The sequence below is a fragment of the Brienomyrus brachyistius genome, chromosome 24 (genome assembly GCF_023856365.1).
Source record: "Brienomyrus brachyistius isolate T26 chromosome 24, BBRACH_0.4, whole genome shotgun sequence".
Taxonomy (NCBI): domain Eukaryota; kingdom Metazoa; phylum Chordata; class Actinopteri; order Osteoglossiformes; family Mormyridae; genus Brienomyrus; species Brienomyrus brachyistius.
Genome location: NC_064556.1, coordinates 9,592,830 through 9,605,223, shown reverse-complemented (window position 1 = coordinate 9,605,223; position 12,394 = coordinate 9,592,830). Strand labels below are relative to the sequence as shown.

The window sequence follows — 12,394 nt, the reverse complement described above, 5'->3', positions numbered from 1 at the left end:
AAAGAACATGTAACTTTTACCTCTCTGGGTCCTCGGAAATCAACGCTCTACAGCAGTAGCCGTCCTAGTCAATTTGGCACCCTGGGTGAGCATCGCCACCAGCGCCCCCTGTCTGAGGCAAAGTGAAATTGCCTGGCAAGTTGGTGCCCCCACAGAAGTTAAGCACCTATAGGATTGACCAGCAATTTATGTTCAAAAATTAAACATTTTTTTATTTATTTCATCCAATATTATAATGATTCGGTTTGATAAGCTACTTTAATAATCAGGCATCTTTTTGATGTGATGAGTAATACCCCAGCAGTGACATTCTACCCGCCCTTGCCCCAGAGACACACCCCTGTCGAATCTGATTGGTTTACAGCCAGACAACATCACCAACATGGAGGTACAAAACGTGAAGTATGTCGGTTATTGGATATGAAAAGTTTGATGCACTGGTTAATTTTCCATCAGCTAATCTACTCCAGTACCATAGCTCCATAAATTCAGTCATATAACTGAATTTACTTTTGCAGTACAAACAAAGGCATTGTCTTCAAGTTATGAGAAGAAACAGGATAAAGGTCAAATATTAAATTATTTATAATAAATAATACATGCGTCAACAACATCCTCTTGGGACACCACAGTCCTGTCATGGTGGAAGCAGTTGTTGGCCTTATTGGACTTTATTACTTGTATCGCACAGACGACAATCCACAAATATGTACCATGATCTACAAAAATGTAACTATCCGCGAATATGCATTTTTCAATTTGTGTTGTGTAAAATCATATCCACAAAAGTACGGGCTGACTTGTGTCTTCCCTTCCATTTATTTACGGATTTTCGTCCAGCTCAATACCGCAACGGAGCCCCTAAGAGGTGTTGGTGGGAAAATATTTTCTGAAACAGTTTTACGTTCACTCGCAACATTCAGGGATAAACCTAAACAATACAGACATGTCCTGTAAAGGGAGCTTTAAGTATTAAACTATGGGTGACAATGCACACCATATAACTGTAATATTATGTTTTTATAGGTATTTATTAATAATTCATTAATAATAATTATAATGTATTTTATCATTATTGCACTGCGTCTATTCACCACCAGTAACTTTAAGCAAGACAGCTGGGCTGCTGAACGTGAAGTGCACACAAACAGTCAAATACCTGAAAAACCTAAAATATATTACAAATTTTGAAAGATATTACAGCCGAAAATCTGCATATAGAGTTGACTAAACTACGGTGTGGGTGTTAAGGTTTAACCTCGAACCAGTTCTGGAATATTTCAGTATAGATCTGCGTATCTCCACTCCATCCCCATACTTCAGAAGTACTGCCTGACAGCCTAATTGTGGCATGGAAGTCAGTGCGGTTTTCGGTCTGCTTGATGACTTTGTAACTGTAGACGTGATGCCTACGACCAGATAGGAGAAAATCCTACAGCACCGAAAACAAGCAGTCTTAGTCGACTACCGAACTGAAACTGAAGTTACAACACTAGATTTAGTGAATGGATAATGCTAGCTTACAAATGACTTACAATTATCACTGGGTGTTGGGAGTTCTGTTCTATGACAGGGAAATCTTGTCAGCAACAGTCAAAGGGCCAGTTAGTTTGCTTGTCTTCTTCCTGAGGTAAAACAGAAGATGGAGGGTGACTGGCTGGAAATGATCATGAAGAGAAGTTGAATTCCTCTTGCTCCTTAAGAAATCACTGACAGAAGAAATCAGATCTGTTCCATTGTTTATTTCTTTGATAGAACCAAAGGTCTATCACAATTTTGAGAATACTCTCTCTGACCTGATATATTATATTTGATCACATTTCATTAGTCAGCCTGCCTGACACACCCCTATCCAGTTCACACATTCTGATTGGCTCCCCACCCCTAAGGTGCCAGTTGTGTGTCAGTAACACACCAACTCCTCAGGCCTTATAAATTTCATATGCAATATTCTAAGCACACGATTATTATTTTCTGTTATTTTTCTGTTAGGCAGCTTCTTCTCCTTTGCAGCCCGTCCATCAAAGCCATCTTATCTCCCGTGCAGGGCTAGGGTGCACTGACTTGCCGGACAATTTCACTTTGCCTCAGATAGGGGGCGTAAGCAATGATGCTCACGTAGGGCGCCACATTGGCTATGACCGGCCCTGCTCCCATGTCCCCAGCCTCAGACAGTGGATAACTGCACTAGCAACTGACCAGAGAAGTACATTTAGCTGTGGATTAACCAGCATAAAGTGTTCCAATGAACATTACAGACAGTCATTCCACCCAATGGCCATTAGACTATATAACCCTCCTCTCGTAAATCGTCACCCAGACAATAAGCTGTCCTCCCTCTCCCTCATATCTTCTAAATGTGGAATAACTTTTATGTGCAATATATCAGAAATTAAATGTTCACATTAAGTGTGATACAATATTATTATATGTAATAATAATTAACCAGTGTGTAATATTATTTATATACACATCATGGTCTATGTAATACAATATATGGACATAGATCATCTTGGCTTGACTCATCTTCACTTATAGCATTTAATTTAAATATATTTAAATCTATTTAAATCCACATTATTTGGCTACACATTTCATATTGTTATACTTCCTGTCTTCTCAGCAGTTAACATGAGCAGTTTCCTCCGGGATTAATAACGTCTTCTGATTCTGAGGTCACCACCTGCTGTGCCTAGGCCGGGTAACACCACCTGCAACATATACGCCACCTACTTTTAGTCATGGTAACCCAACAACAAAAACACTCTATAGCCACTAAGATTATATTTTCCCAGAGTAAATTTAGTAAATATAAGGCTAAACAGAATAAATCTCAATGTAAATGTGACTTCATCCAAAACAAATAGAAACTACTTATCAAAAGTACTAAAACTAAGGACCTTAAATGATCTCCTACATATTATATTAAGATACGTTTTATTGATTTTGTTGTAGGTCGCGGTCTCGACATCGCCAGACTTCATCCTGAAGTTCAGCAGTGGTCAACCGGTCGATTGCAAAACAGTTTTCGCACTGACCCACGCCCACCTCCATTCGCAAAATATTTCGAGGGAAATTTACATTTAACATGACATAAGGCTGCGTCTTTATTTAGGGGGAGAAATAATCGAACGCAGGATACATCCTTTATTCTTCTTCTTCTTATTATTATTATTGTTATCATTATTATTATTATTATTATATATTTTTTCCCGCAGGATATATCCTTCTATATTGCATTCGCAGACCGAATGCGTCACAAAGGCGCGACAAGGCTGTCCCATTTCGAAGGCCCCTCCAAGTGTAATGCGTTAATTTTTTTGCCGAGATCCCACAATTCTTTGCGCGAGGACCTACGAAGGCTACATAGACCACATCCTTCTAAGGATGCAGCCCCTGAATTAAGACACAGCTAAATTTACATTTTGGTGTCGGTTGGGGTGCATAAAAAATAGCATGGAAAGCTGGTACAGGAAAAAAATGCTTATAGGTTACGGTCACGTGGTGATTCATTAACGGAAGTAGATCTATTACCCCGGAAGTGTTTTCATTTTTAAGCGCTGGCCGAAGGTGTAATAAAGGTACTGTGCTTGTTATTGATAAATATTCAACATTCCGGACAAGCATATTATTAGAAAAAAACTGCACATAAGAATTCACTTTATAATTATAAGAGTTTAAATGATCGATATTTCACGGCAAACTAACCCAAGGGACTGAACGAGTGCTGGCATTAGCGGGTTGGTTTAGTACTTAACTACTTAAATTTAACTAAACCCGTGTACCACTAATTAGCTGTACTGTTCTTTATTCACGGCGAATATAGTTCTCAATAGATCATAACCGCTTGCATGAAAAGAGTTGCAGATTGTAGTACTTTAAATTACACCACGTGTAGTTTTCTTTCAGTCTGTTTCTAAATCAAAATAGGTTTGTTTTAAACATAGTAATTATAATTATAGTAATATAGTCTTATTTTCTTATCAGCTCTCAGTTTAATAATTGACTTTAACCGTTTCAACATGATTTATCATTGTTTTCCTTAAAGTTCTATCGCATGACGTACTCCTCTGTTTCAGTTGCATTGTGTATTTAATGTGTTATATATAACCGGAACTGAGTGTTACTTTGTAAATGCTGATAACACAAAGTTGACAATTGTAATGGTCTTTAGTCGCTAGGTCCTGTCAAAGTGTGTATGACGTTCGTGCACTTTTCCTGTTCTTGTATACAAATTAGCCTTTCATTGTAGATCTAATCCCATCTTTATTATAAAATCAATTCTTCATGAAAATATCAATTCTGATTTTTGAAGGCACATGACTGTAGTCTGCATTGCTCACTATCCTATAATGCTTGTACTTTGCACTTGTTGCTTGCTGCAGATGAGCGGCAATTCCGATGGAAATAAGGAATTTCATGAGCAGCTCCGGATGCAGGAGCTGTACGGGCAGAAGCCTGTGGATGGGGATGACCCCTACACGTTTGTGGACCCGGAGGATGGCACTGTGTATGACTGGGATCATGATAAGAAGGCGTGGTTTCCAAAAGTATGCAGGCCATGTATCACGCTTATTTAATTTACTTAAATTTAATTTAATTTACTTCAGTGATTTACTTACTGAATCTACACTCACTTTTAATCCTCATTTGATATCCTGAATCAGTTAGCTATCTTGCTTTAAAACAGAGCAGCTCTTTCCAAATTAATTCTGTTAATCGACGTGTTCCTGGAAAACCGTCATTTAATGCCATCACGACACTTTTGTTTTGAAAGTCCGTACAGTAGAATTTATGTTCTTTGGGTGTTTTTTTATTAGTGATATTTTCAATTCAATGTGAAATTTTTTCGTGAAATTCGTCTGGTTTATTTTTTTTGTCATATAAATTACTTGGTATTTCTTTTGTGAAAGAAGTTTTTTTTTCTGTGTTCAGATAACAGAAGACTTCATGGCAGCTTATCAGGCTAACTACGGATTTTCTGAGGAAGGAACTCAGACGTCATCTGCGGGGGAAGCGCCGGGCCAGGCCCCTAAAACGGCTTCAGGGGAAACTCCTGGCCATGTCCCAAAAGCCACTAAAGGGGAGACACCCGTGCAGGTCTCGAAAGTGGCTGCAGGGCAGACGCCTGCAGAGGGAGTGAGAGAGTCTGCTCAAAGCTCAGATGCTGCACAGTCCAAGGAGACCAAGCCGAAGGGAGAGAAACGGAAGGCAGACCCAGGTTGGCCAGCACCCTCCGCAGCCCTGACCCAGTTTGGATGTAGACATAGTTATATTTTACCATTAAAAGCATTTTCAGCGTGTGATATTTTTCTTTGTTTTTTTAAATTTCATCTCTAAAATGTCTAACTTCACCGTATATCAGTGTAGAAGATTTTAATTGTGACGCATTGTACATATGTTTTTAGACTATATAATGAAATTACACATGGATTATGTGTTTTAGGCTGGTTTGACTTGGATGACAATAAGAACACGAATGTATATGTGTCTGGTACGTAGTCATTTTCTTCCTTACTTGCTTGAATGTGTGACGATCTCCAAGTTATAAAATTCTAATTTACTAAATCTGCACACCTCCAGCATCCACAGATGCGTATTAATGTGTTACTTAGTATATTCTGAGGATTCATTTAGGTCGCTTCAGTGGAAATGTGAGGCCTTTTCGTGTCAAACATGATGTCACCCGTTCGACGGCTGTTGAATAAGATGATACTGGTGCTTTGAGCCCAGTGACTTGGGGTCTGTGTTTTAATAAGCTTTTCAGATTCAAGTTACACAGGTGTTGTATGGCACAGGACAAATCTTTTACTTTTATTTGCTCGATTTAAAGCTGGTTTCCATGTTTTTATACTGGTGCCGTCATAGTTAACACCGTAACATAGTAGCATTAATTTTTAAGTCATTTTGCGTTGCTCTTTCTGTGTCCTATTGCATGCATTTATTTTGATACCTCAGTGGGAGAATATAATGGGAAGCGGTGTTTAGGACCCCACAATCGATTGGCCCCCTCAGGCAAATTTTATTGTCAGGGATGCAAGAGAGGAGGGATGGCAAACCTACTTGTAAGTGTTAAGTGACGAAATCCCTTGTCCACTATGGAAAATCGCTGAGTATCCAATCCAGTCATTATTTCGGCAGCTCGTTCCATAGCTCTGGTGCTACTAACTTTGAATATTGGTATAGTTTAAATATCGGGTGGTAATATAGGCCAAGACTGATACGTTGGACCGGTGCTGATATCTTGATTAATGAACGACATTGTGCATCTCAGACCTCAGTGCCTCGTTCTTTCCTGCAGGCCTGCCGCCGGACATCACCCCCGAGGAGTTTGCGGAGATCATGTCAAAGTGTGGCATCGTGATGCGAGACCCCATTACCGAACAGTACAAAGTCAAACTGTACAAGGACAACGAGGGCAACCTGAAAGGCGATGGATTGTGCTGCTACCTCAAGGTGGCGCTGCTGCACCCTCACCAATGGGCTAGAGTGTTGTACTTGTTGATCCTGGTTTAGTTTAGTTCCTCCTGTGTCGCTCGGACAGCATAGAGCCTTAACTAGACACGGGTTAGCCTTGCCTGATCGCTGTGTGGAAGTGTCCTCATCATACCTGTAGGGGGCGGCATAGTCCATAGCAGGAGCTATTTAAGAAAATAACGAATGAGCTGCAAAAGTCAGAGAATTTCGTTTCTTAGCCCCTGTGTCTTGCTACCCTCCCAGAGGGAGTCTGTGGGACTCGCCCTGCGGCTCCTGGACGAGTCCGAGGTGAGAGGCTACCAGCTCCACGTGGAGGTGGCGCACTTTGAGCTCAAGGGCCAGTACGACGCCAGCAAGAAGAAGAAGAGGGCCAAGGACTATCGCAAGAAGCTACAGCAGCAGCAGAAGTAAGGCCAGCTGGCCCGGCCTGCCTGACTTTACCTGTCTGCGTAATCCTGTCTTCCTAACCTTGACCTTGCCTGGGCAATGGATTATTTGTTCTAGCCCTTTCTTCCTCTTGATATCTGATATCGTTTTGAAATAGGTGAAGCTGGTCTGTTAAAGATGCCTGCTCTTCTGCACGGCTGTTTCCCACTGCCTCCATCAGGGCTAAACTCTGCAGTGATCTTGTGCACACTGACGATCTGTGGTAGTCGTGCACAGGTACCTGCACTCAGTGTCAGCAGGGGGCGTAACCCCCCCGCGGTGATCCCCATTGATAATGAGCCCGGTCTCTGTTCCTGACGTCCAGGCAGCTGGACTGGAGGCCGGAGAAGGCCGGAGAGGTTCGGAAACGGCACGAGCGCGTGCTGATCATCAGGAACATGTTCCACCCCAGCGAGTTCGAGGTGAGCGCCCCCGGTCAGAGCTGCGTGTGGGCGTCCGTCCGTCAGCACCCACAACTCGTTTATCGGCTTGCGGTCGTGCCGCTGTCTCTCTGGAGCTCGTGGCAGCGCCTGTGGGGACCAGGTTAGACCACATTCCGCCAGGAAAGCCCCCCCCCCCCCCCCCCCCACCCACCCCCATGCATGGCGGCTGCTGGGATTCCGGGTGTGTCATGGGAAACTCTGTGTGAAGGTGGGCTGGGGCCCAGATGGGGGGCCGGTTTCACAACGGACAGAGTCGGAGAGTCTGTAGGTGAAGATGCCTTGGGAATCCCTGACTGCCAGTGCAGCAGTGATGGACTGTGATCTGAGAGATCAACACTAATGCCAGTGTTGCATTTTAACTCAACGATGTACACACACTTAGTAGTGGTATGTAATGTGATCTTTGTAAACCTCTCAGATATTTGTCTAAAAATGCACATTATTGGATGCCGTGCAGAGACGTGCCTGGCTCAGGGTAACGCTGCTCGTACCACGTGGAATCTGAGTCCAGCGCCTCTTTGTGTCCAGAAGGTGTTATGATGCCTCATGAGGGTCCGAGTCACATTGCTGTGTACTATTGAAAACCTCACCCATTTGATGGTTCATTAAAAAACTAGCTCATCTGTATGGTTATTTCTCTAAATGGAAAGCAAAATTCCAGTGAGCGTAATGGAATGTAAAGGCACATCCTCAGGCCCTCAGTGCTTTCATTTACAGAGGAACTCCATTCCTCAGGTGCCTCACTTCACCCTCCCCCTCCTCCCTCTCTCTCACCCTCACACAACCCCTCCTCCCTCTCTCTCACCCTCACACAACCCCTCCTCCCTCTCTCACCCTCACACAACCCCTCCTTCCTCTCTCTCACCCTCACACAACCCCTCCTTCCTCTCTCTCACCCTCACACAACCCCTCCTCCCTCTCTCACCCTCACACAACCCCTCCTTCCTCTCTCTCATCCTCACACAACCCCTCACACTCTCCCCCTCCTCCCCCACTCTCATCCTCACTCAACCCTCCACACTCTCATCCTCACACTCCCCCTCCTCCCTCACCTTCACACCCCCCCTCACCCCCCCCCCATGCTCTCCTAGACAGCATGTCCTTTAAGGTGCCAGTGATTTCTCACCAATGTCCGACCTGATATCTTCGCTGTCTGGATATGCGACTCATAGAGGACTTAAGGTGCAGCTGTTTCTCGTTACTCCCTCTCTCAGGAGGACCCTCTGGTCCTGAATGAAATCCGGGACGACCTGCGGACAGAGTGCGAGAAGTTCGGCCAGGTGAAGAAGGTCATCATCTTCGACGTGAGTATCCATTTTTTTTAAACTGCAAAAAGATCTCTGTTGATTGAACCGAACCCACACCTGTATCTGCCACCCCCGCCCCCCAGAGGCATCCAGATGGGGTTGCGTCTGTCGCCTTTAAAGAGCCAGAAGATGCTGATGTGTGTCAGATGGCCCTGGAAGGCCGCTGGTTTGGGGGGAAGAAACTGTCAGCCCAGCTGTGGGACGGCACTACTGACTACCAGGTACGGCTGGGGTGGGGGGGGGCATTTAGGAAGCTAGTCTCTTTATCCCATTAGTTTCTCAAACCAGAGCTTCTCTTTTGGTTTTAGTTGGCAAATGCAATGATGTTTTATGTGTGTGTTCAGGTAGAGGAGACGACCTGTGAGCTAAAGGAACGAATTCAGTGATGTTCTATGTGTGTGTATGTGTGTGTGTTCAGGTAGAGGAGACGACCTGTGAGCGAGAGGAGAGAATTCAGTGATGTTTTATATGTGTGTGTTCAGGTACAGGAGACGACCTGTGAGCGAGAGGAGAGAATTCAGTGATGTTCTGTGTGTGTGTTCAGGTACAGGAGATGACCTGTGAGCGAGAGGAGAGAATTCAGTGATGTTCTGTGTGTGTATGTTCAGGTACAGGAGACGACCTGTGAGCGAGAGGAGCGAATTCAGTGATGTTCTGTGTGTGTGTTCAGGTACAGGAGATGACCTGTGAGCGAGAGGAGAGAATTCAGTGATGTTCTGTGTGTGTGTTCAGGTAGAGGAGACGACCTGTGAGCGAGAGGAGAGAATTCAGTGATGTTTTATATGTGTGTGTTCAGGTACAGGAGACGACCCACAAGTGAGAGGAGCGAATTCAGTGATGTTCTGTGTGTGTGTGTGTTCAGGTACAGGAGACGACCTGTGAGCGAGAGGAACAAATTCAGTGATGTTCTATGTGTGTGTGTTCAGGTAGAGGAGACGACCTGTGAGCGAAAGGAACAAATTCAGTGATGTTCTATGTGTGTGTGTGTGTGTTCAGGTACAGGAGATGACCTGTGAGCGAGAGGAGCGAATTCAGTGATGTTCTGTGTGTGTGTGTGTGTGTGTGTGTGTGTGTGTGTGTGTGTGTTCAGGTACAGGAGACGGCCTGTGAGCGAGAGGAGCGAATTCAATGATGTTCTGTGTGTGTGTGTTCAGGTACAGGAGACGACCTGTGAGCGAGAAGAACAAATTCAATGATGTTCTGTGTGTGTGTGTTCAGGTACAGGAGACGACCTGTGAGCGAGAAGAACAAATTCAGTGATGTTCTATGTGTGTGTGTTCAGGTACAGGAGACGACCTGTGAGTGAGAGGAGCGAATTCAGTGATGTTCTGTGTGTGTGTTCAGGTAGAGGAGACGACCTGTGAGCGAGAGGAGCGAATTCAGTGATGTTCTGTGTGTGTGTTCAGGTACAGGAGACAACCTGTGAGCGAGAGGAGAGAATTCAGTGATGTTCTGTGTGTGTGTTTTCAGGTAGAGGAGACGACCTGTGAGCGAGAGGAGAGAATTCAGTGATGTTTTATATGTGTGTGTTCAGGTACAGGAGACGACCTGTGAGCGAGAGGAGAGAATTCAGTGATGTTCTGTGTGTGTGTGTTCAGGTAGAAGAGACGACCTGTGAGCGAGAGGAGAGAATTCAGTGATGTTTTATATGTGTGTGTTCAGGTACAGGAGACGACCTGTGAGCGAGAGGAGAGAATTCAGTGATGTTCTGTGTGTGTGTGTTCAGGTAGAGGAGACGACCTGTGAGCGAGAGGAGAGAATTCAGTGATGTTCTGTGTGTGTGTGTTCAGGTAGAGGAGACGACCTGTGAGCGAGAGTAGAGAATTCAGTGATGTTTTATATGTGTGTGTTCAGGTACAGGAGACGACCCACAAGTGAGAGGAGCGAATTCAGTGATGTTCTGTGTATGTGTGTTCCGGTACAGGAGATGACCTGTGAGCGAGAGGAATAAATTCAGTGCTGTTCTATGTGTGTGTGTTCAGGTAGAGGAGACGACCTGTGAGCGAAAGGAACAAATTCAGTGATGTTCTATGTGTGTGTGTGTGTGTGTTCAGGTACAGGAGATGACCTGTGAGCGAGAGGAGCGAATTCAGTGATGTTCTGTGTGTGTGTGTGTGTGTTCAGGTACAGGAGACGACCTGTGAGCGAGAGGAGCGAATTCAGTGATGTTCTGTGTGTGTGTGTGTGTGTTCAGGTACAGGAGACGACCTGTGAGCGAGAAGAACAAATTCAGTGATGTTCTGTGTGTGTGTGTGTGTTCAGGTAGAGGAGACGACCTGTGAGCGAAAGGAACAAATTCAGTGATGTTCTATGTGTGTGTGTGTGTTCAGGTACAGGAGACGACCCGCAAGCGAGAGGAGCGAATTCAGTGATGTTTTATGTGTGTGTGTTCAGGTAGAGGAGACGACCCGCAAGCGAGAGGAGCGAATTCAGTGATGTTTTATGTGTGTGTGTTCAGATAGAGGAGACGACCCGCGAGCGAGAGGAGCGACTGAAAGGCTGGAACACCTTCCTGGAGGGAAAAGGAAAAGGAAAAGAAGAGAATGGAGGGAATGAGGTGAAAGACGGAAGCAACGGAGACAGAACCGGGGAGCATACGACAGGGGAGCATTCAGCGGCCAGTAAAGCCGGGCCGGCGGAGGAGCCTGAGGCAGGGCGGGGACCCGAAGAGGCCCCAGAGAGCAACGCGTGTGCGGCGGGGCCCACCGAGGTGCATTCCACCGACAGCAGCATCGCCGGCAGCGATGAGGACGACACGTAGGCGGGTGGGTGGGCCGGCAGGCGGCCGACCCTGTGAGGGAGCGTCCTGCGGCCCCAGCCCCCAGCTTGGCGCCCTACTGTGCTTACATTTCACACCCCTAGGACTGTTCTAGAGGATTCCGCCAGCACTAAAGGGGCCTCCTGGAAAAATAAGCAGTAAATCACAGACACAGACCGCCCTGCCTCCGCTCCTGAAATTCTGGTTTAACCCCAGCTGTCAAATTCCTTCCTCCTTTATGGAAGACATTGGTGTAATTTGAGGTTTGTTCCTGTGCATTTGGCTATCAGGGGCTCGTCGATGCTTAAATGCAGTTCATGAAATGTATGATTTTTTTTTTTCTTAATGTTGAGATTCTGAAACACAGGTGGCCACCCAATAAAAAGAATTGCCTTTAGAGATCAGCATATAATCAGATGTAACTCAAGCACATATTTCTGTCTGCTGTATTGTGACCGTTTGATTATTTAATTGCTATCTATGGCTTGTGCTGCGTTTCTCTCGGCCCATTTTAAAGCTCATGATACTGTTAATAAACACCGTTCTTCCAAACGCCTCTTCATCCGTTTTATTTACCATGCAGATGAATTCCTTAATTCCTTAGTAGTGGGTAAGAACATTAGTGCGCTGGGAGCCCGGTAAACAATAAGAAAACGAGCCTTCTGAAAACCATAAGCTATTAGAAAAATCTAGAATTTGAAACTTTTTCCAGGACTGCCAGCTCTCACCCTAATGGCGTGACACACTTTCACACTGTAATGCTTACGCAAGAAATCTTACGGCAGATCTATGTTATTCCACCTAAAATAAGCTACATGAAAAGCGCTGGTGTAGGCTACAAACCCTACAGACTTTTGACATGGCAATAAACTGTTAAGTACATGTAAATGTGTGTGTAGACTTGTCTTCGAATTGAAAATTTTAAAGTCTTTTCACGATATAACAATAATGTATAATACAACTGTAAAGAATATTAAAATACA

At 44.6% G+C, this 12,394-nt stretch overlaps 1 protein-coding gene across 50 annotated transcripts; it reads left to right on the top strand.

Moving 5' to 3' along the window:
• Positions 1-3,472: 3,472 nt before the first annotated feature.
• Positions 3,473-11,963, top strand: htatsf1 (HIV-1 Tat specific factor 1). Of its 50 annotated transcripts, none has more exons than XR_007385298.1 (11): positions 3,473-3,581; positions 4,386-4,550; positions 4,936-5,221; positions 5,447-5,494; positions 6,302-6,456; positions 6,721-6,884; positions 7,229-7,325; positions 8,561-8,650; positions 8,737-9,071; positions 9,936-9,997; positions 10,316-11,963. XR_007385298.1 is itself a non-coding variant. In XM_048994898.1 (9 exons), the coding sequence occupies exons 2-9, from the start codon at positions 4,386-4,388 to the stop codon at positions 8,926-8,928; spliced, it is 1,197 nt and encodes a 398-aa protein (XP_048850855.1). In that variant the 5' UTR covers positions 3,473-3,581; the 3' UTR covers positions 8,929-11,963. The 50 variants fall into 50 exon arrangements, 2 of the variants coding, with proteins under 2 accessions (XP_048850855.1, XP_048850858.1); XR_007385305.1 differs by lacking the exon at positions 9,936-9,997 and adding an exon at positions 9,386-9,449 and having other exon boundaries at positions 8,737-9,261; positions 10,778-11,963; XR_007385271.1 differs by adding an exon at positions 9,386-9,449 and having other exon boundaries at positions 8,737-9,261; positions 9,516-11,963.
• The last annotated feature ends 431 nt before the right edge of the window (positions 11,964-12,394 follow it).